At 36.8% G+C, this 25,391-nt stretch overlaps 1 protein-coding gene across 4 annotated transcripts in view; it reads left to right on the top strand.

Annotated features, from left to right (window-relative positions):
* UBE3D (ubiquitin protein ligase E3D) overlaps nt 1-25,391 on the top strand; it is a 138,472-nt gene that overhangs the window by 1,902 nt on the left and 111,179 nt on the right. For all 4 annotated transcript variants that reach the window (XM_075202694.1, XM_075202697.1, XM_075202695.1 and 1 more), the window contains exon 2: nt 7,009-7,205. In XM_075202694.1, coding sequence (XP_075058795.1) covers nt 7,009-7,205 — 197 coding nt within the window. The remainder of the gene's footprint in view (nt 1-7,008; nt 7,206-25,391) is intronic.

Below are 25,391 nucleotides of genomic sequence, written 5' to 3'. Positions count from 1 at the left end.
ACTGATCTCTTCAAACTGTTAAACTTACATCCACAATCTGTAATCAGTCAAGTAGTGGACCACCTATTTGTGGTTGTACTCACTTAATGCTTATATTGTATATCTCATAAATCACTGATTTATATCCTTTTCCAATTTCTGTTCATCGATTTCAATGATAACCTCCAGAGTGTATATCGTTCCTCACTGGGGCTTCATCTATTCCTACACAATAGGAAAAGGACAACCAACCTGGCATAATATCCTTGCTAAAAATAATTTATAAAAAAAATACCACATAAAATTGCATATACACAATCAAATAGTGTCCCCTCCTATAGTGTAGTAAGTTTCCTACTGGATAAGTGCAGGTACAGATGGACAAAGTTTTTATACAAGCCTAGGATACTCCCATCCATCTGGCAATGGCACCCACTCATAAATTCATAATGGAAATTGTCTCGTCACAGAAGTCATTCGTCAACACGTTTCAACCTCTTTGGCCTTTTTCAATTCGTGAAGATACACTATCGATTCCATCATTTTATAGGAACAGCAATCTATCAAAATCCACCATTAGTTAACTTTACAAAGGTAAAAATAAATATATAAAAGCTCCAGGGAAACTTGCTTTAACCATCACACCATGATCATCCATCTTGTTTGTCAGTAAATCTATTTTATTGGGGGCCATGGCTTGACATATCTCATGAATGCTCCGATATCTCTTAATATAGATTGGAGTTAATCTACCTCTATTTGACTGTCAAATCTACCTACTGGCTGAGTACAAGATAGGAGACACCCTACCAGGAAGATTGAAGACGCTTCTTCATCTCAATAGTCATCCTGCTCTCCGCAGGTTTCCACTTGCCTGCTTTACAATTACAGCTCCTCCGCTCTGCACTGCCTGTCCATCGGCATACCAGCTTCTGGCGTGGAGCCTTCTCATCCCAGTTGAAAGTGACTTCCACCTCAAGTAGGCTCTTCCACTATTTGGGGACCGTTTCTATTCAGTGCAAGGCACACTAAAGGCCACCAATTGACTTGCAATAGTCTCTGTCTGCTGGGCTGCCTCTATATCCAGACACTGCAGACTTCTATTAGGATTCTCTGCCTTTACTCCCAACCTAGTGTCTTCCACAAGGTAAGTACCACAATTATTTCCTAGTTTATGCTTGGGATACCCTCTATATAAGAAGTGTCCCAAGTTCAGTTCTCACGAGCTACCAACAGTTCATATTTTCAGGATTTCTTTAATCATGCACAGGTGAGTTAATCTATTTTACTGGGTCAGTAATTATCCCACCTGTTTCTGCAGAAAGAAACTTTGAAAACATTAACTGTTGGTAGCCCTTGAGGACTGAACTATATGTTTCCCCTAGTTCACTTGTAGCCATTATATTCTAGCTGAATTCACATATCTGCTATTTGTGAAGACCTCAGCTTTCAACAATTTTTTGCTCACTTCACTAACACTTCAAGCATTGTGCATCTCCTTCATTATTTGTGGCCAACATGACTCGCCATATCGGTAATAATTAACCTCTGACGGTGCCTTATACTTTACCAATTTGTCAGCCATTCTGATAATCTTTTGGGTTGGGTACGAATGAATTGGGTATAATGATCCTGATTATTCGGACACTACTTACCCCGACGTGGAGAGATTGAAGGGTTCCTTCACCGACCAGTGTGCAGGGCGACTTCTGTATAAACCGACTGGAAGCCATGGCGATCCCTGAAGAAGCCGGCGCCAGCTGATGACGTCACCGCAGTCATCGGTGTTATGAAGGGGGTAATACTTACATTGGCCCCTACCCCCTTCATAGCACCGGTGACTGCGTCGCGTTTATCGGTGACGTCATCAGCTGTTTACACAGAAGTCGCCCTGCACGCTGGTTGGGGAAGGAGCCGTTCAGTCTCTCCAGGTCGGAGCAAGTAGTGTTGGGGTAGTTAGCATCGATATGCTGATTACCACCGAATCTTTCCATATTGTGTTAGTGAAGCGCCACCTCATGGTCATTTGGTATACTACATTCTGACATTACAACCACCTTTCCATAAGGATGTTTGATCTGTATTAATCAAGACCTCTTAGTCTTCCCATCTTACTGCTGCTGAGATCACTCTAACATTGTTTTCACTGTGACCTGTCTATACCTCCTTCATGATGGAGGAGTTTGTCAATAACCCCAACTCCTGCAACTGCCCAATGAGTCATAGGAGATAGGAAACATGGTGACCACTCCACTATTTCATCTGGAAAAACCCAAGAAAAGGGCCCTTGTGATGCTTATAATGTTACAGAAGTAAATAATCTTCTTTCTCCCCATTCTACGTCCAAAGAACCTGTTCTACATCCGCCTTCTATCTCATATCATGAGGTACTTAGAGTAATTAAAGAAACCATTGAACCGCTCGTACAACAACTAGTGACCTTGCTTACAGTAGCAAAACATTAGATGAAGAATCAAGTCTCACAAAAGGCAAAGCAAGTCCAGCTTAATAAGTTGCGCATCGGAGAGAATATACACAAGATCGAATTTCAATAACGTCTTGCTGAATCCATGCTCAAAACAAATGCTGAAATTGGATGGTCTGGAAAATAAATCCTGGAAAAATTACCTCCGTCTTGTGTGTCTTCACGAATCAATCAAGGGTCTTGCATTGCTGTTATTCTTATCCAGTGACCTTCCACAGATCCTACAAATCTCGGGCAAAATATCTTCCATTGACATTGAGAGAACCCACAGGCTCGGACTGCCACAAGAGACTTTGGACTGCTTATAAGAAAAGGTTATCTTTAACTGGGAAGACCACCATCTACTAGTCTTCAAAGGTCACTCTGCGGAACTTGCAAAGACGAGGAAATATTTCTCCACGGTGTGGTGCCGAGCTTACAATCAAGTCAAGTGACAGCTGTTTTCAGGAACATATCTTCTTCCACTTGATACTTTCCAATTTTATAATTAAATCTGTAGTGTCCTTAATATATGACTTATTCTTCACAACATCTAACTGATAATGAAAACTATAAAGTGTGAAAGATTCTCCCTGTATGGTCGCTACTATTACTCCCTGGAGGATTTTTCTAATTCTCATATACCTTTGGTGAAATTTATATTTCAGAAATATTTGGGTTTGTAGTGTTCAATTAATTATATTCTCCGTTTTATCATATTATTTTATGGTGAACCTATCAATTTTTAAAATATTTTCTTTAGGGTTCCTTTTTAATTAAATATATATTCAGTCATTTAATTGTCTGTGAATCTCTTTAATGTACTACTCCTGATTTCATAATTACTATCCCCCCCCCCCTTTTTCTTCGAGTTTTATAATTATGTTGGACTGGGCTTTTAAAGTCTTTGCAGCATATCTTTAATTTTTCTTTAAATTAATTGTTGGTTTAGTTTTGTATTTGAACTCTCTTCTAAATTGTCAACTACCAGTTTCCCAAATGTCTCAATGAATCTACCCCCTTATATGTTGGATCATTCTTCTTAGCATTTTTGTTATTAAAAATTCCCTTTGTGCCTTTTAGGAACAACATATTTTTTTTTAATGACAACTTCTGCATATCTTCTGGATATCTATAAGCATTTAGAATAAATTTGTTAGTGGGGACAAATTTTAACCCTTTGTTAGTGAGGGATTCTTCATCTGTTGATAGAACAGACAAACTTAAACATTTTTGTCATCTTTTGATGTCTCTTCATTAGTGTAACTTTTTTCTTTTTTGTGAAAATATTTTTTTTTCTACCTACCCTTTATACCTCTCTTTGTGCAAATAAACTTCACTTTTACTTTCCTCTACTTGGAAGTTCAGAATTGGTTCCTGTGTATATTGGATCATAGCAATCATATATTTTGGGCTCTCATTCATTCTTCTATCTCCATACTGTTCTCTATTTTTCCAGTTGTTATTGCTGTTTTTCTTTAACACATACTTGGCCGATTGATATATTGTTCTCATTCTTGTTTGTTCTCCATTTTTTTCTGTGAATATTGAACTATGTTCCATTTATCTTATTTCACCTATATTTTACTCCTAATGTCTCTATAGTTTTCTTATTTTTATGTCCTGGAAAGTTTGTAAGGCCCATTATTAAAAGTTTGAGTTTGTCTGGGAACTTGTGATCTTCCTATTATATCATTCTTGTCTCTATTATTCTTTCTTTGTTTTTTGTTAATTAAAGCGCTCTCTCTTTTATTTACTTAATGTCTTCCATTGTGCGATAAGCCTCTAGATCAGTGTTTCTCAACTCCAGTCCTCAGGACTCCTAACAGTGCATGTTTTCCATATATCCTTGCTCAAGCACAGGTGTATTCATTACTGACTGACACATTGTGACAGATCCACAGGTGGTATAATTATTTCTCTTGTCACCTGAAAAACCTGTACTGTTAGGGGTCCCTGAGGACTGGAGTTGAGAAACACTGTTCTAGATCCTTAAATGAGTGAATGTGTCTTCAGAGTGATGTAATTTGGATAAATCTATCTCTTCTCAACAATTATTTTCATTAAGGAAAATGAGCAAGATCCTGAAGTCTCTCCCCAATATTTTTTTTTTTTTTAAAGTAATTTTTATTAGGGTTTTTTTCAAAACAAAACAATGAGTTTGAAACATACCAAGAGAATGTATAAACATACTTATACATATGAAACTCAAATGATTACACACAATAGTAAGAAAGATAAATTATCTAAAATCCGGTATGGTATTCATGGAAAAGAAAAATGTTGTTTGTTTTTATTTTTCAGGGGGAGGGGGGAGACGAACAATGGGGGAAGGAAAGGTTTTGGGGATGGGGAGGGGAACAGGAAAATATTCTACTCATTGTTTTATGCATCAGAATATAGGAAAGAGGAGCTCTCCCCAATATTTTATATATAGTACTTTTTAAACCAAAATGAATGCATTGATGCTCTCAAGGGTGACTGATTACCACCAAATTTCCCCATTTTATGTTTCTTGAGGAGGACTATTTACATTTTATCATCACTCTCTATGAAAACATATTTATGACACTCTGGAAGTTTGTGATGCAAATTTAAACCTCTTTGAAAAACAATGCTTGCCAAACGCACAGCTCTATTTATACACATTGTGCCGCCTCACTTCAAAGTACAAAATAGAAAACATAACCGTATAGATAGTGGCTCCTTATGAACCCCTAATTCCTTGTAGTATTTTTATTCAAAGATATTTGTATGTACATCATCTCCATGTTACTGCTTCTTTTGTTGTTATATGAAGGAGGGTAGGGCAGCCATGTCCATCCAGACCAGTTACATTATGGATGAGGGTACCTGATCAGTCAGGGTCTGTCTGCTCAATATTCTTCTTTTTTTTTTTCTTTTTTTTTTTTTTACCTTCTACCTTTTTTTTTTTTTTTGCCTCTAGTAAGTAGCCTGTATGTAATGTTTGTGCTCTAGTACGACCTACCCATAACAGACAGGCAATATTGTGCGGGCATATGCAGCATATCCTCTAACTGGTTGGGAGAGTGCAGTGATTACGTTGTGCGTTGGGGGAAACAGATGAAGAATAGCCTGCTACTTGCATGTAGTAAGAAAGTAGGGTAGAACAGTAACAATTGTGTGGTTTTCTGGTTGATATGAGCAACATCTCCATTTTTCCTTTTTAGAAGGTTCAGTAAATCTACCCCCCTATGCAGGTTGTCTTTTGCAGAAATGAACCGTTTGCATTGGTTGATTCATACACTGGGGCAATGATGTCACAGAAACTAATGCTCAACTTTTTTAACTAGATCAGATCCCATCAGGTTACTGTTCAAAATATGTGGGGAGAGTTACAGCTTCCTGTTGTAGTGGGGAGGTAATACTCTACTTTTTAACAGCTGCAGGGAAATATCCGGCTAGCACCACACCATGTATTTTACTCCAATGGTTCAGTGCTTGATGGTTAGTTACGGAACTGGCTATTTAAAGCTTAAAACTATCATTAGTTGACACATGCATTGGATAAGGAGGTAGTAGGGTTTCTGTCAAAAACTTGAGTGTTTGCGAAAGCTCTTTTTTAGGGCATTACTAAATATTGACTACACTTCAACTGAGTCAGCCAGAATGGTAAATTGACTGCTTGCCCATGTGTCACAAACAATGAATATTTGTTCACCCTGATCAAAGATTCTGGAGCGGGTGTAAAATAAGGAAGGGCTTCCTTTTGCAGTGAGGATGAAATAAAAGAGACCATTGAGGTTAGAGGACATAAGGGCGGCTTTTTCGGAAAAAAAATAAATAAATAAAAGTTCTGAAAAAAGACTTTTTTCCTAAACCAATATTGGGAAAAGGTTTCAATTTTAATTCCAGTGAGAGTGGATAAAAATTCAGTATTGCAAGCTGTAATTATGTTTTACAAAATGAAAGGCTATTGTTCATCTTTCTCTACAACATATTATATTTGTAAAAATTGTTATCAGTTGCCTCTATACAGTTTTACAAACTTTAACAAAAAAAATAAACAGGTTTGAAATTAACATTTATTTGAACAAACTGCGCACTCTCCTAATCCACACTCGTTAGACATATCTGTATTCTAAAGAGCTCATTAGAAATAAAATAATAATCTTGATCTACTTTTTGATCCAACTTATCAGCAAACCTACAGGGATGATGGTTTTTTGGGGGGAAACTGACAATCCACGGTCTTAGTGTTATGTAGCATAGATGTAAAATCTAATTTATAATAAATAAAAGGGAAAAGGGGGTAGAGAGCCAGCTCTTCATTAATTTTCCCTCCACGCTGATTAAATTAAACACGAGATCTGTTGCACTTCCCACTGGTTGTATCTGCTATTTCATTTATTAATTTTTAATAGTTTTGCAGTATCAGTCAAATGTGACCTTTATAGTTAACTATGTGCTCTCAATATGAATTCTAGTGTCTGCTAGAGTCATTTTTATTCATTGCAGTTCAAAAAATAATTGAGAAGAGTATTTATCAACAACCTATGCCTGAAGTTAAATGTTGTTTGTTTTTGTGCCTTTCTATTTTTTAGGGGCCTTGAAGGCAAAAGATTTCCAATTGACATTTCAGTAACTCAGTCAGCCTTACAAATCCAGTCTCCTGATAACTGCGAAGAACTTCATTTACCACAGGAGGTCAAACTAATTCCTTCCACATGCAGATATGTGCAGCACTTCTCTGGTGAAGGATTGCATGTGCGACTTAAGGCAGAAGTTGGCTGCACTACAGGTACTGGCACAGAAGAATACATGTATGAATAAATGGGGAAAAGGGTTCAAGTAACAATTTTTAGTGAAATAAAGTTAATAAACAGGCTTGTACCAAAATTGATACCAAAGAACCACATTTTTATATTATCCAGCAAAAAAAAAAACCTTTAATATGTAGACTGTTTTTTTGTCCAGAACTCCTTTCCCCAGTGACCAGCTAACTGAGTGTAAATCATGAAATTCTAGCACAATGGACAAAATTACAACTGACAAACAAAAATGTAATGTCAATAATTTTGCTTCACTTCGACAGACATGGTTAACATCCAATCACTGTCCAGAGCAGCGCAGGGATCCCAAATCCTTGTGTAAGATTTAAAATGCTCTACATCTTGAGGGGTCTCTGTCTTTCCTAATTCCCTGAAGAATCCCCCCACTCTGCACTTATATACCCTCCCATAATAGTATGTGTGTGTGTATATATATATATATATATATCTGTAGATGGATAGATATCAGTAGGTGGCAGTAGCACTATTTCTAAGCATTATAACAGTATGTTGCTTATTTGTTCTGGTACCATTTTCGAATAGATGCAGAAAAACTAAAGCACAAAAGACAGTCTAAACCCAGCAGCTCATCACTACATTTCCAGGGGGTATTATCTAATCTGGGTGTGGTACTGCTTCACCTAAGAATTAATGTTTAATAAGAGCAAAATATATAAGAATATGTGTAGATACGTGCTTTCACTATTACGTTATGTTATAGTTATACATGCATCTATCAGGTGAAGCATGATTAAAGTTTTGTTTGACATATTTTAGCTTTATATCATCATCATTTATTTTTAAGGTGCCACAATTTTCAGAGCTGTACAGTCATTATATAAAATCTACAAGTAAACATTTTAGCAAATAACACAATAGCAAAACATGGAAGTGCCACTACAAATATAAATTGTAAAGTAGAAATAAACAAGTGAAAGATAAATGGAGGATCTCAACAGTCACACAAAAAAAGATGGGACATTGGAGGTAGACAAGAAGATGGCATAATAGGTGAATAGGGTAGAGAGGGCCCTGCTCAAGAGAGCTTTACAATGTATATCACCTTTATTACTCTTTCTGTCAATTGCTGTTAATTTAATCACTTCTGTCGCACACCCCAATAGTCTATAAATCCTGGAGAGTATCACAGTATAGTTTGTTTAGATTCCATATGTTAGCTTACACAGTAAAAACAAACCCACACCCAAAATTACACATGGAAAATGAAAGTGGTACTTGATCATTTGGTAAAGTGTACCTGTCAAGCAGATCTGAAAATGTATTTGTGAATAGTTTATCCTAAATTACGTCTAACTGCAATTACACAATTTTTCTTAAGTGTACCCTTATACTCTAAATCAACTGTGGTACTGTGGTATGATTTATTTTCCTCCCTCCCTCATCGTCTGATGCCTCTGCCCACTTTTCTCAAGCTGGAGAATGTAAGTTCTAGATAACCTGTTATCGGTGCCCCTGATTTCATGAATTCAAGACAATCTGAAAAAGTATATTGGGTCCTTGTTTATATTTTGTCTAACACGGGATTTGAAGATTGTTCATTCAGCTTGGTCAAGCAAGTTTTCCAAGTTTTGCATATGTGTGTAAGTTTAAGCCCCTCTTTTTCTGATTACACTTTCCCAATAAATATATATTTTTCTGGACAATAACATCTAAAAAATAAAATTATGCTTCCAAAAAATCGATGGTATTTTATAGTATTTTTTTTTTTTTAAACAACATGGTACAGAATTTAAAAGATTCAAAAGTTTTTAAAATTTACACAACAAATTTAAACTTTTGGCCGAAATCTATACTTTTGAATTACAAACATAACTTTAGAGAACAATGTTTACTCTTGAATAACTCGCACAAACACTAGGTGGACCAAACCAAAGCTTTATGTATCTGTGGTTTTATGCTCTAAAGTACAGTTGTGCAAAGCAAATAGTCAAAATAAGAATAGCACAGGGAAAGCATTAATCCATATTATGGAATTGTTACTTGTGGAAAGGTTAAAGGTGTTCCTTGGGGTGTCTATTACTTGTGGTGGAGCTTGGGATCACAGCTGGAAGAATAATATCAGTTGATTGAAGGGTATTATTGGCTGAAAGGATTTATTTGATTTTTTTGAGGCATTTGCAGGATTAAAAAAAAAAAGTGTGTAAAACCATAAAGATAAAAAAAAGAAAGAATAGCAATTGACTTGCGCACTGCTGTCATGAATAGAGCTTCAAACGCACATTAACATTTTTTTGGATGTGTGACTTGAATTTTATGTTGTATATACATTTTTATTTTATTATATTTTTTTATATAATGTAAAGGGAAATGGAAAGGTTTATGAAAAGTGGGGAAGGAAAATGGGGAGTCACAAGACCCTGGCAAAAACATACCCACTTTTAAAGTTTAATGGCAAACAAATACACAGCCCTTGAAAAATGTGTTCAAATTAGTCTTACTATGGCTTCTCCTCAAGTCCATGGATCCTCCTCAGTTCACTAGAAAGAAATCATTAGGTGCCTCAATCCTATCCTTTTTATATTTTAACCATGTGTTCACACTACAAAAAAATCTGGGAGGGATCTTTCAACATGTAGTTGAACAAAGATTGTTGCCAGACTGCTGTGGATCACACGGCTGGGCAATGTTGGTTTTAATCAGTGACACCAGGGCCAATTTAGCTACAGAAGAAACATGTCCACCCCTACATGACTTACATGTAGGGGAAGACAGTTCTTTAATAGGGCATTTGGCGGTATAACTAATAGGGTTATAAAAATAGAATCAAGCTCTCAGTTAATCTCCAAATTTCTTAGACATTGGGGAAATCCCATGTTGGTGGAAGCTTTGGTAAGAACAACCTCTGAAATGGTGTGGAGAAACATTGAATTTAATGTATTTCTGTGGTCATGTACAGGCGGTTCAAGACATTAGGAAGTTTTTTTTGTAAACTTAAATTGCTTGGAAAAATATTTTCTGTATGTTGAAATCTCCTTCCCTAAATCCCTCTGCCATGCCACCATATATGAATTTGGGTCCTGTGGTTCTATATTAAGTACCGTATTTCCCCATGTATATGACGCTCCACTGTATAAGACGCACCTATATAAATCAGGTGAAAAAATTGAGGATAAACATTATCCTCAATTTTTTCAGAGTAATTGTGCAGCATATACAGAGGAGAGACAACGCTATAGTAAATTCTGCCTTACCCTGTCAGATGATTCCTCTGTCCGGTAAAGTCTTCTTTCTTCTGTCCGTCTGATCCTGATGCTGGAAAGCCGCTTAAGGTCCTCTTCGCGATGACCTTTCAGGACCTTGTCAAGGTCCTGAAAGGATCCTATCAGGTACTTGTCGCGTCGCGAAGAGGACCTTAAATGGATTTCCAGCATCAGGATCAGACGGACAGAAGAAAGGAGACTTTACCGAACAGAGGAATCATCTGTCAAGGTAAGTGCTACTACCCCTGTATAAGACGCACCCAGTTTTTAGACCCAAAATTTTGGGGGAAAAGGTGCGTCTTATACATGGGGAAATACGGTATATGAGCATATAATTGAGATAAAGAAAACATATCTAATGAAATAAATGATGGTAGTATAGCATAATTGTTTACTAGGGCTCTTAAAAAAAACTTTAGCAAATATAGAATGGTGTCCTGATTATAATTTGATCAGGAATCAAGAACATAATATATTAATGTGATCCTGATCCTTTCGAAAATATGAGTTGTTTTAACATCAAGTCACTGTAAGTAAATAAGGGTTAATATATGCTTTAGAGATCTGCTTTGTGTCACTGTTTAATTGTTTATGCAGCAATGCCTGATGTCATAGATTATGGTTTTATTGCGCTACTCCCAGATGCTAAAAGATTTCAGAAAAGAAGAACCAATCGGGGTCACCATATACATCAATACTTTTCATTATCCATATATGAGAAGACCGCTGTATATATTTGTTTTCCATGAAACTGACCACTCAAAAAAAGTGTCATCCATAGATACTAGCCGCATAAAGAAGATAGAATTAATGTATCTTCCTATGCATATGTGCAGAGAATCATAACTTACTGTTTAGTGGACATGGTGTAATGTATCTGTTATATTACAAAATAAATATATCCTAGTAGTTATAGTATTCAGTACTAAAAATACGGGGGAACAAAACCAACCGAAACTACCAGATATTATCCGATTGATTTTCATTTTAAATACTCAACCTAAATACATGTGAATACATTTTAAGTTATACAGCACACATAATTGGAGCACAAGCGGAGAACTACATGCGATACAGCTGAAAGTACATATTACATATGCAGTGTAGACATCCATTTGTGGGCAGAACAATTTTATGAATATGCAGCCTACCCGTTCAGTAGAAACAAGTGACATAACTGTGACCCAAGATAGGCCATATTATATGAATTTTACTGGAAGACTCAAAATGGCTTCCCCACTTATGTGTAAGCTATAAGTGCACTATGGCTGGACAAATGGTTGCAGTGGCTCTAGAGCCATACAATGAGTATCTGCAGGCAACAGTGAAGCATGGTGGAGGTTCCTTGCAAGTTTGGGATTGCATTTCAGCAAATGGAGTTCAGGATTAATGGTGTCCTCAATGCTGAGAAATACAGGCAAGTACTTATCCATCATGCAATACCATCAGGGAGACATCTGATTGGCTCCAAATATATTCTGCAGCAGTACAAGGACCCCAAACATACAGCCAATGTCAATAAGAGCTGTCCTTAATGTAAATCAGATCAAGGAGTCCTGGAAGTGATGATATGGCCCCCACAGAGCCCTGGTCATTCCACATCGGATCACCCAAAAAAATTGAAATATCCACCACCATCTCAGATTTTTATGGTTTTTCTTTTGATAAGTGAGGATGTCCAAAAAACTATTTCTGCCCAATATCTCAACTGTCTGACCAGTAGTTTCCGATTTTTTTTTTTTTTTTTTTCAATGTTTTAAAATATTTACTAATTGCGGCTTATTTATTCCAGTTTATTTGAAATATCACTGATGTTTATTAAGGAATCACCACGAAATTTGGACTCATAAGGTATCTTTTCCTACAGAATCCAAAAATCCTAAGCAAATTACTCCACCTGCCTTACGTTTCCAGTTACAGCAAAAATGCAAGCTTTTGGAAAAGGACTAAAAATGCTAGGTTAAATCAATATTCGATATCCCCATTTTTTTAGGTGCTTAATAAAGGTATACATTACTGCCACAAAATAATCAGCATGGGACTCTGTTTGATAGTGGAGAAAAAAATATTGAAGTTGTCCATGTTTATAGATTTTCACCTTCAACCGATAGTAAAAGAAAATAGAACATATTTGAGGGATATGACCAACATATTGAAGAAATTAAAATTAATTTCTTGGGATAAAGAGTGTTATCGAGTAACGATGTATGTTGGCTATATACTAATATTAACCATAAAGTGGGGTTTGAAGTAGTAATAATTGTGTAGAAGATTACTTTCTCTTGAAAGGGATTGAATTTATTTTGATCAATAATTATTTTGAAGAGAGTTACTACTTGCAGGAAGTGTTACTGCTATGGGGATCAGGTTTACCCCCTGTTACTCCAACTTATTTAGGAATAGGTGGGAGGCGAAGTTTGTGTGGACAGGGCATGAACAGAGGGCAAGCCTGGTTGCATGGTATCATTTTATTGATAACCATGATCATTTTCGTGTGGAGGGGTAGTACGGAGAGGCTAGTTGCCTTTTGTTCTTACTTTAGCACTAATATGGAATTGAACTTTACATTTGACATCCATTCAGTAAGTGTGAACCTTCTGGATCTTGCTATCTACAGTGCATTGAGAAGGGTGGGATGCAGACTAAAATATATAAAAAAAAATATCCACTAATAGCAATGCCTAAATTAAGGCAAATAGTCATCATCATTGTAACTGGATTAAGGGGATACCATTGGGGCAGTTCCAACCAGTAAAAATAAATTGCTCCACTAAACCACTCTTTGTTATACAAGTTGAGATGATGAAGGATCGTTTTTTGAAAAAGGGTTACCCCAAAGATGACCGTACTAGAAAAAGTTAGGGTCTTGATAGGGAAATATTGTTGAAAAATGACAGTACAAATTCATCTAACATTGCATTTATTACGAAGTACAATGCTCAATACAAACAGGTGAAGTAGGCTATAAGAAAACATTGGGACCACCTCAAGTAGGATACTAAATTAATAAACATTATTCCAGAAAGACCTAAATTTATCTATAAAAGACTCCCAATTTACGGGATAATCTAGAGACTAATGTATTACCTAGAGAGATGTGGAGACACTTAATTACAACAAAAGGTTTCCATTAATGTGGAGTATGTATTGGTTGTAAATCTATAAAGAGTAAAATGACTACTATCTGTAGATGGACGGATATATCCAGTGAAAGAATTTATTATGTGTAATTCCAAAAATGTGGTTTCCATTTTGGAATGCATATTTGGGAAATAGTATGTGGGTAAAACATGTACTCTTAATACTCGTATTATCACATTTTAAAGACCATCACAATTATTCGATTGATGGACTAGTGTATTTCTGTGCTGTCAAATTGGTTAGGGAGAACTGAAGGAATAGAAATAAGACCAGTTTGGCCAACGCAGAAATTTAATATATTTACAATATGAAGACACTTGTAACACGTGGACTAAACAACGACTTTGAATTGAAGTGGTTTTTGTAATTATATAAATTATGACATAAATTACATAAATTTTGCTGATTCATTGGATAAGAGTCCGCTGATCCTGTATAGTGTCAAGAGATTGTTATGGTGGTTTAGAAAGTAATGGTAGAAATGAAGATCATATTTATTTTGATTAATTTTGATGTAATATGGATTGCCACTACTAAATGTTAATATTCCTTAAAAGGTTTGGGGCTGTAGACGTAGTATCCATATTCTAATTCATTTAAATAAAGAGATGGGTCTAATATTAAGTGGTATATTTTACTCACCGATAAGGTATGGTAAATGGGATTATCTAATTATCATATCCTATTTTGATATTGTTGAGGAGTAATTGGTAAATTTCTCAATTGAAATGGATTGGGTGTTGGAGACAATGTTATATATACTACTATTGAGAAATAGGAGACATTAGAACTGAAAGTGTTTATTGGGATCTGAAAGAAATAAAAAATGGGTTGTTATGGTATCGTTTGGGGCCATATTGAGAAATCGTAACTAACAATGGTTGCTATGGCACCAATTTATATCATAATAATGTAACATATAGTTGTATATCAGAGCGTCACTTCCGGATTTAAAAACGGGTTCTTATGGCAAATATTTAAATATATCAGCATAAGCGAATAAATCATGATGTGTACAGCGCTACATCAGGGTGTCACTTCTGGTTGCAGAGACGGAATTATATGATGCCAATTGGTTACCAAGACAATGCGGTCCGGAATGGGCTCTGTTTTAATAAAAACATGAAAAATACATCATGGAGCGTAATCCCAATAAAAAAACAAGTATGTTTAAGGTTATTATTTGTATTTGGATGAATATATAGGATTGGAGCATAAACTGTTGCTATGGCAACCATATTGTATCGGAATTATTGGAAGGTAACTGTCATTTTGTGAACTACTATGTAAGTATACATTCCTGGTTTAAGATAGGTTTGTTATTTATGAAAAGTGTGGCACTATTTCATTTATGTGATTCTGTTGAAACCAAGTTCTTTCAATTGACTATTCACTGTTATCAGTAGAATCTGAGGGTGAGAACATCCCTTACACTGATAAAGATCCAGAAGGATGGAAACGCGTTAGTGGATTGGAGGAGGTGCCTATTGGGACTTTATTCTTGTCACCTACTGTTTGGAGGAATTGTTTACAAAAGAGGACCACTGAACACCTGGCCCTAAATATTGTTATGCGATATACCCTCGGCAGGATCTAGTAGGAATAATTGCTTCACTAGCCACCCTCCTAAGGGGATTTATATGTTTTGTATTATTTTAAATTGTTTGCTGTTTAATAAATACATATGAAGTTTTAAGGGTAATTTTCCCAGGTTTGGCCTTTTTTTTCTTTATTTCCGAGCCTGCTGTACCATCTCATCCCTATATGAGGAGGATATAAAGAGGATCGTGAGGAAGAAAGTGAGAAAGATTATCTCCTGAGGCTGAACTCTGAAGAATAGCTAATGAAGCACACTACCACTGGGGGTGAAAGGAGATTGGTCACCACTGCATGGAGTCTTTTGTGTTTTACACTGGGATTTTACTTTGGTGAAAGCCATGTTCTAATAGGAAGAAATGAATTGCTTTAGCATACTTCACCATATACAATCTTTTTCTTTTTATGTGTAATCACTGCTCCTGGTTGGGAAGAGTGGAGATAAAGAAGTAAAGAAAAGAGATCATTTTCAAGTTTTACTTGGACATTATATGATAATTTTCTGATTATTCTTCAGATATTGACTTTATATGACAGAGACAAGTTCCTGGTTATCTGCCTATCTCCTGTTTTCGGATTACTGGTGATCCTAAGTGGTTTGATAGGGCTGCTGTGACTTTTTTGATGCACTCTGGAAAAATTGTATATTACTTTTTAGCGATTAGTAAGTAGTGTTATATATTGATAAAGCAACATTTCAGAAACTTATGGTCAGACACGTGAGATATTTGGCAGAAATAGGTTTTTTTTTCCATCCTCTCAACTAAAAAAATTACGTTAATCTGAGATGGGTGGTGGACACACCTGGTTAAACTGACGTGTAATGACCCTTATATATATTTTGGTTTTTTTTTATTCTTATTCTGAAGTGTCAGTGCATAGATAAAGTCTGAGACATAGCTTGGGATAAAGAGGGACATCCAGTCTTGGAAACGGATGAAAAGAACAACCGTAGGAACAAGATGCTGTACAATTAGTTCTTATGAATCAAATCTTACTGCCGGTAGATGTTTATGCAGTGATGAGGATACAAGGAACACAATAGCGTCTCTCCAGTATTGGCTTTAAAAACTCAGCACAATGGTCCGAACGCTAGCATTCTATAATACTCCTTGTGTTTAGTAGTCTGGTGTTTAATTTCCCACTCTCCAGAGATTCCAGTATAGTAAATTCAAACTCAGGTGTGCTCTTGTAAGATAAATGGAAAGCACAATAATTTCTGCTGGTAAAAAAATAAAAAACTTGACGCGTTTCTCCACTATATCATCATCACCATTTATTTATATAGCGCCACTGATTCTGCAGCGCTGTACAAAGAACTCATTCACATAAGTCCCTGCACCATTGGAGCTTACAGTCTAAATTCCGTAACATACACACAGACAGACAGAGAGAGAGAGAGAGAGAGAGATATATATAGAGAGACTAGGGTCAATTTTTGATAGCAGCCAATTAACCTACTTTTGGAGTGTGGGAGGAAACCCACACAAACACAGGGAGAACACATGCAAACTCCACATGTTTGGGAATTGAACTCATGACCCCAGTGCTGTGAGGCAGAAGTGCTAACCACTTAGCCACCGTGCTGCCCCACTATATCTAGTGGTTTCTTCAGAAGGCAACATTGCTCCGTGTTGCATGTCCACATTTTTATTCCAAGGGATCCAATCAGAATGTGTTTTTAATTGGTTTCATCTGCTCCATACTCAGTAGGAGTATTGGTGCACACCATTTAAATATAATTTATCATACACTGGTCTTCAAAATAGAAAGGAAATCAAATACAATCTGACATGCTACAATCCTGATATAAAGCATTGAATTGACACTTAAACACCAGCAGGTTATATTCTAGCGAGTATTTATCACATAGGCAGCTTAAATGAAAGTCATATATAAAAACGGAGAGAGCGAGAGATTCAATTCTGTTCAGTGTATCGTTCAGTAGGATAATGTTACCAATTAGTAAATCTCGTTTAAAAGAAGGGGAGCAAGAAACAGGACTGTATCAACCGACCAGTAGCACATAATGAAGTGTCTGAACTGTTCATCTACTATGTTGGTTCTGCTCCAAACTGGGTGCAGACAATCTTTTATATAGACCAATTTTTGGCCAAGTATTACACCTACGTCCTACAAACCCAAATCCTTACACCAACTACTCAGCCACACATAAAATGCTATGGAGTGAAGAATCCTGCCTTCTCTTCTGTATGCTGAGACACTGAGTTTGCTGCATGTCTAAGAGCAGTCCCTAGCTTCATGCATTTCTTCTTCACTTTCCTCTTATCGACCTCCGCAAACTTTTTGAACAATGTTTAGAATGTGCTTTAGCTGTAGCTTTGGGCAGGAATATTACCTCCAACTTCCTTTCACTAACCAGTTCCAAAAAATATATCCTTTACCACGGAGTCCCCCATAAGTTGTTTCCTACCTTCCTGGCTTTCTGTTACTACTGTGTGACCTATGCAATCTAACGTTGTAGGGCCACAAATGAGTTTTTTGCAAGGTTATAGCTTGTACAATATGTGTTCTTCCAACTCTTCTCCTTCCAGAGTTCACATTTGTCCAGTCAGTATGTCTATTGGGGATTCTGAGGCAGTGGTGGTCTCAGAGATGCAGATATCCTACTTATCTCAGACTGTAGTTTAGTTATCAACTTCTGTAACAAAGAGAATGACTAAAGCTGGGTACACACTACAAGGTTTTCGTCCAATAATCGGCTCAATCAGCCGACATACGACCGCTCGTTCAAAAGTCGGGTCAGTGTGTATAGTGACACGCTGGTCGAAGGTCTGCCCAAATGGACGATTGTCGTCTCATTTGGTTGGTCGTACCGTTTAATATTTTCGTTTCCGTTGTGTAGTGTGTATAAATTTCCGACCAATGTGTACGAAATTGCAATCATTGCTCACGACAACATGGCTGTAAAAAGTCGCTAAAGGGAAGTCTGCTCTGCCCTTTATCTTCTAAAACAAGGCTAATGTGTTTGCAGTCCATGGACCGAGCAATCCGACCATCGATCGCATGTAAAATCGATCAGCATAAAAAGTTGGTGGAAAATTCTGTAGTGTGTACCTAGCTTTACAGATTGTACACAAGCTGAGTTCCCAAAATATCTCGCAAAAAATAACGGCATTGCATCCACTACACTTTACTACACAATATCAAACATTGACAATGCTTGTTGCTGTGTTCTAACTCATCTGGTTGTGTTTGCAACTCGCAAAACACTTAAACAATCAACCTGCACTTTAGCTGACAAGCTATAGTGGTTTATTGAGCAGTGGCATACAGAAGTTCACCTGCTAGCAGCTGTTGAAGGGGAAAGCTTGTATATATTTTGCACTGTAATCGTTAAATTTCAATGTTTTTGTAGGAGTGCATTTCATATATATCATGGCCCAAATGCACAGAAATTTTGTTTTTTGTGTGTACATTAAACTTTCCTCTAAGCTTTATGTTTATCGCTTTTGTGCATCTTATTGTTTAAATATTTCATTTTTGTTGTGTGAAGTAATGCAATTGCGGTAGTTATATATCCACATGCTTTTGTGTCCCATATGTGCTGTTTTTCAGATGTTCAAAGGCAGCCAATGCTATAAAGGTAGACTTGTTTATATCTAGAATAAAAACGTTTCCCTACCAGAATGATGAACTCTAAAGTTAGCACCTTTTTAAAACGTGCTCTTTGACTGTAACAGACTGCATAGAGAACAACGAAGACAAAACATTGCTATTTTTAATAAAGTAATCTTAATTTAATATATACTTTTCAGTCTTGCCCTGATTTTTTTTTTACTGTCCCTTGGGTAAGAAGTAAAGTGTGTTAATAGTATTTCCCTTTCATGTTTCAATCAGAAATGGAAAACCACATAATGGAGAACTTGGACAGGGACTAAAAGGGTGCTGGGGTGCAGTATAATAAAAAGCTTAAATGAAAAGCAAAGCATGTCAGTTATACTTACTGTTACATCTCTTGCTATGTTCCCGTTTGGGGTCTTTTTAAAGCATTTATGTTTACTAGGACAATAGAGATCAGGACAAATGCAATTACAGTAACAAGTGCTAACCAAATCAGAAATAGCTGTTTTTACCAAAACACCACCAGTGTTTAAGTAAAACAAATATTGGGGCAACTGCTGTCAAATTTTTGAACAGTTACATATATTTATACTATATAATAAATTATTAGATACAATCACCTGAACTAAATTGTTCCTGATCTAAAGAAGCTAGAGTGAGAGGCATCTCATAATTAAGCTTGGCATAGAAGACACAATTGCAGTGTGGGTATGGTTTTCTAAGATTCTTAAATCGACTGTTATAACTATAGTACCAACTAAATTGAAATCAACCAGTAAGGAAATACAAAAGTTGTCCAAGAAGCAAATCAACATGGATTTGAAGAAACAAACTTTTATTAAGGGATTTGAAGAAACATACTTTTCCTCAGCACACCGAAAGTGACTATCGTATTTCAAGAAAACATTATTAACCAAGTGCATACTATGAGAAATGTCCTTCAGAAGCACAGCTGTACTACGTGAACATCAAGTAAATAATCCTTCATAAACATAAGAGGGAAAAAAAAACCCTGGATCTTGCAAAGGCCATATTTCCATCCCACTGTACTTTTGGCAGTCTGTTTAGCTTACTTATGAAAGCAAGTGTAACTTATTTTTAACGAATGTCCACATAGTAAGGAGAGTGTGAGGCATGGTGAAGGCTCTATGGTCTTGATTAACATAGCAGCAGAGATAGTAACCTAAAATGTATTCGGGAGATAATAACAAAAGCATGTATGTAATTGTATTTTGGAAATATATGTGATGCATCATTGTGAAAGCTGCACTTTGGAAGAAAATCTGTTTATCGGCAAGACAATTGTTCCAAGCACACACCATGTTTGAAAAGAAATTATTTGGAAGATCATCTTGATCTGCTATAGAAAGTTTAAAATTGCAAGATAAATAGGTATAGTCCAACAGATTTTCTGGTATATCCAATGTCACAAATCACCCTACGAGTTGAGTTATCAGAACCTGTTGTTGACGAGAGCTTCACCTATAGCAACTCCCTTTCCCATAGAACCAGATATGTTCACCGGTACTCTGTTGTCCCCAGGACTTACTTTCGAATAGTGATTACTCAACTCCGGTAGGTAGGCACCACAGAGGACTTGACTGTGGGGTGCTGAGCAGAGATACTCCTGGACCAGATAAAGCAGGAACACATAGTAACAGGTTTTAGTACCAACCTCCTCTAGTATTAGATTGGCAGTGTGGAGTAGAGGATGGTGTAGTACCAGCTGTGGCCTGTGTGAGATGGAGCTAGAGAGCAGCACAGTTTCAGGGAAAATGCCAGAGCAAGACCGAGCAGTAAATCTGTACTGTGAAACACTGCAGACACAGGTGAGTCTCATGGAGCGGATAGCTGGCACCTCGATCCTGCGGATGGGAGGAGGTCTCTCAGATGAAAAGACAGAGTCTGGATCCAAGTAGAAGTCAGGGCCAAGAGCAAACAAGCGGTCGGTATCCAGGCAGAGGTCAGAACGGGTATCAATAAGGAAATTGGCAGACTAATCGCAGAACCAGGAGCACGGAGAAGCTAGCGTGCGAACGCTATAACCAGCAAAGGCAGAGAGAAGCTGACAGGTATTTAAATCAGTAGTAGCCAATCAGGGCAGGTGTCAGAGCTGCAGGTGAGAGGAGTTCAGGTGATCACACTCAGGCTGAAAACAACACTGCAGCAGCCAAAAAGAGAACAGCAGTTACCTGTTGTTCCTAACATTCAACATAAATAATGTACTTGCTTGTTTTTGACAACATTTGATATTTCCATTGGATAATTGCATTGGTTGTATTGATGTGGTCATCAAGGACATAGTAAACAATATATAGTGTTACTATGAATCCGTATATCCCTTATCAAGTAATCTAGTTTGCACATCTCGGTTATGTAAGCAAATTTTTTATTTGGAACAAAGATATTGGCGAGTTTCCTTTTCTCACTTGTTTTATCTGTGAGAAAACTGTACAATACATAGTTAAAACAATCATTCTAAAGTAGTGATAGGTGACCTGTTAGACTTCCAGGATCACATGTGCAGTCTTCTATCCTTTCAAAGGGTTTCACATTACCCTTAATCTCCGTAATAAATTAAAGCAACATTTAGTCAAACAAGAGGCACAAATCTGTAAGAACATATCAGCAGGCACTTTAATGTGATATAAACAGGTATAACAAACAAATCTGACAATTTAATGTGACTCCTGGGGGAGCAGCTTTTCCACTAGCTTTTTAGACTTAGGTGTAAGACTGGAACAGGCACAACACAATTCTGTAGATTGGTTTCTATCCAGCATCCTGTTCCGCTAGTTGGTTTTTAATGTGCTTTATGATTGAAAATATCTGTTTTACTTGTGTATGTGGAACCAAAAATTTACAGCACTGGTGTATAATGTCCTTACCTTGCTTTAGTGAAGTGTGCAGGAATCATGTAGCTCTTTCCCATGGAGGAGGAGAGAGACCATGTGATGCCTCTGATCTTAGATATGCTGCAGGCGTTGCGTGACCACCCTGAGTTGTGTGCAGGAGGTCATGTGCCATTACTGCTCTTGGCAAAGAATAAGATCAAGTTCAGTCTTATTATCTGCTTTATGACCCTCCAAGCCTCACACTTGGCCTCAGACATTATTTAATAAGAATGGATGCAGATTGTCTGGGCATAAAGCATAGAATAGGAGCTGGGGCTAGCACGGCATAAATCGGAGGAAAGGACTGATGGGGCATATGACAGGAGGAGAAACAGCCACATCTGAGGAAAGGGTTAACATCCTGGTTGTTAGAAGGTAGTCCCACCCATTCCTTATAGGGATATAATTTGGGCCTATTTAAGGCTCAGATTTGTTTTGGGTTTGGCTGGTGTCTGGTGAGGGTGGGAGTCTCACACCTCACCACTGAAAAAGCAATTCTGTCCTGAACTTCCCTTAAACGTTCTTAATGACTCCAGTTGGCTGGGTCCAGAATTCAATGTTATTTTGTCGTCGTCGTCCCCCCCACACAAGTTAACATTACAGCTATGTTTTTCATTAATCTAGTATTGTAACAAAGGTATGTCATGAAAGAATATACTGTGAAGCAGGTATCACGTCGCGTCCGTCACAAAAATAAAAATGGATGGAAACCACTGCTTTTGCATTAATTTCCTTCTATAGACTGATTTTGCAATGTGAACCTTAATCCAGCTTGGTAAAAACTCTCTCTTTGAAACCGATTTGCACTTCCATTATGTGTTCTTTGTTTCTTATTGGGTCTTGTCCCCTGTGTTCCTCATGATCTGTAGGCTTCCCCATGTCTCCCCTACATTGTTTGCACCCATCTGTCTTTCTGTCTCATTTTTTTCTTTGCTATTCTAGTGCTGTTAAGGTCGCATTGATTCTCGTTATCATATGGTAATAAAACTGAAACATTCTTGTCTCATACTTTATGCATTAAAACTGTAACTAGCCCCTCACTCCACTCTAAATTGTATTGATATTGCACGGATAAGGTATGAATAGTACCTTTTGATATTTTTTTTTAATTTCATATCCGTCATATTTACCTAGAATATCATTTCTCCCTGATTGTTGATGTATTTAGTTGAACACCTATCAATACTATTGGGTGGAATAGTATTTATTGGAGTTCTGTTTTTTTTTGTTTTGTTTTTTTTATGACTAGTGATAGGTTTTTTTGTTTTTTTTTCATCGCCTTATATTGGTTTTGCTGGAAACTAGTGTTTTAATTCTTATGGGCGTATTCAATTGTTAGCGTTAACGCTAAAAAACGAGCGCTCAAAAAATATTACCGTTTATATAGTAATATTGCGCGCGAAAAGCGTTAATACGGTAGTTTACTCGCGGAATTTGAGCTCGCCGCTCAGGGAGCGGCGCTGAAATTCCGCGAGTAATTACCGTATTAACACTAAGATTTTTTGAGCGCTCGTTTGATAGCGTTAACGCTAACAATTGAATACGCTCCTTAGTCTGACTAAACACTTTTTGTGGGTGGAATGGGGTTCAGAAGAGAGAGGGCTATTATTAGGTAGCATTCTGGAATAAATATCTTTTATAGCTATTGGGAAAAACAGAAAAGAACAAAAAATGTGGCCCCTGCATTCTTGCAACAACAGTACAAATATGTTCCCATAAAACAAACAATAAGTCTAAATCTAAGTACGAAGAACCAAATCCTGCCACATTTCATAATAAGGAGGTTAGATCACATGAAAACAATCTCCCTTATCGTTGGTCAGTTGGCCCAAACCTAAAGGTTGATCAATAGAATGATGGGACATAGCAATAAGCTTTTCTAAGACCATAATGGAATCTAATCTGTTATTTAAGACTGGCAAAAGCAAGGCAAAAACTTGTCATTGTTTGGCTACACCCATCTAGCAGCTGACAAGATGTGGTCCACAATTTATTTTTATTTCGTTAACAGGTTTACATAGTCTTTTAAAGGAAGATTCAAAAGAACCTCACATACATAGCATATAGTAATTGATGCACAGATTAGTTTATAGAATATTGACAAATAGGTCTTCATGGCAAGGTATTGCCACCATGATGTCTTTTGAATCCAGTCCTCTGAAGTATTTAGTAGGTAGGGTTGGGTACAGACTAGCTAACAGAGTAGGAGTCAAATAAAGCATTTTACAGAGGTTTGGGTTTTTTTTTAAGTTAAATATTACATTAAGTTTTTTGCAGATGGACCCGAATATTTTTGAGCGCACGTAACTCTTTATTTAGATCCCTCTTCCACCACTCATTATTTTTTTAAAAGTCAGCTGAATGTCTCTCAACTGTCATTTGCATACAGTGTAGTGGCAAATGAGAACTACTAATCGAAGTATCTTTGGAAGAAATGGCTGGCATACGGAAAGTAATAAACTGTGGTATAATTTTATCAAATGTTAATTTTTTTTTAATGAAATTATCCGCTATAACTTGTTCAAATGGTCTTTTTTCATGCTATATCAGAATTCGTGAATTTGCAGCCATTTTACAACAGCATCAACTATATAAATGTCCTTCTCAAATTCTGCTTTATCAGGACATTTTAATAATGTAATGCTATTCCTTTACTGTCCAGGAAGCACACTAAGCACAATACAGAGACAACAGGCAACCTGCTTTGGAAACAGATCATTTTGTACACCAATAAAAAAATAGACATGACCCAAAGTAATGTGTGGTTTTATACAGCTTATAAAGCATATATTAAACATTTGAAATAGCTATAATAAAATACAACAAATCCCTATGTAACCAGTATACATATACTACATATAGGGAGGAATTCAATTGGCCGCGTTACTTGAAAAAGTAATGCGGCCTTCACATTAACGTTATTACAATAATAGTGCATGTAAACACCGTTATTACAATAATAGTGCATGTAAACACCGTTATTACAATAATAGTGCATGTAAACACCGTTATTACAATAATAGTGCATGTAAACACCGTTATTACAATAATAGTGCATGTAAACACCGTTATTACAATAATAGTGCATGTAAACACCTTTATTACAATAATAGTGCATGTAAACACCGTTATTACAATAATAGTGCGCATAAACACCGTTATTACGGTAGTTTTAACGTCGGCTTTTTGCTCGCAGCTCCCCTAGCTCCCCTAGCTGCGAGCAGAAAGCCAGGTTCAACTTACCGTAATAGCAGTAAAAGCTTTATTGCGGTGGTACTTCGGATGAATTGAATCCCCCCTCCACCCCCATACAACACTCCTTATTTAGAAATGGGGACATTTTACGGGGCAGGGGCTGATGTGAGTGAGTTCCATGTACAGTGCTGCCAAATTAGGGACGCTATATAATTAGCTGCTGATTTTATGTCAAGGCACAGATCACGCCTTCATCCGTCTAAGTCATATCCCTAAATTGCAACATCCTTTGCCTTTTTACACAGAGCAATAACAACTATTTAGCAGCATGACTCTATAATTCAGATCCCAGTCTGTTTGCTACTATACAATTCAAACATCTATCTATGCTATATATACACAGTAAGTAGCCACCAGAGGTCAAGACTATATAGTGTGTAATACAAACCATGGTATCTGGTTGTGCTTTAGGTTTGAATAGTGATTGTTATGCATGTATTTAGTTTGTCAGGAAAGGTTTTCT

This window comes from Mixophyes fleayi, chromosome 3 (genome assembly GCF_038048845.1).
Source record: "Mixophyes fleayi isolate aMixFle1 chromosome 3, aMixFle1.hap1, whole genome shotgun sequence".
NCBI classification, from domain to species: Eukaryota; Metazoa; Chordata; class Amphibia; order Anura; family Limnodynastidae; genus Mixophyes; species Mixophyes fleayi.
This window is presented reverse-complemented; position numbering and strand designations above follow the sequence as displayed.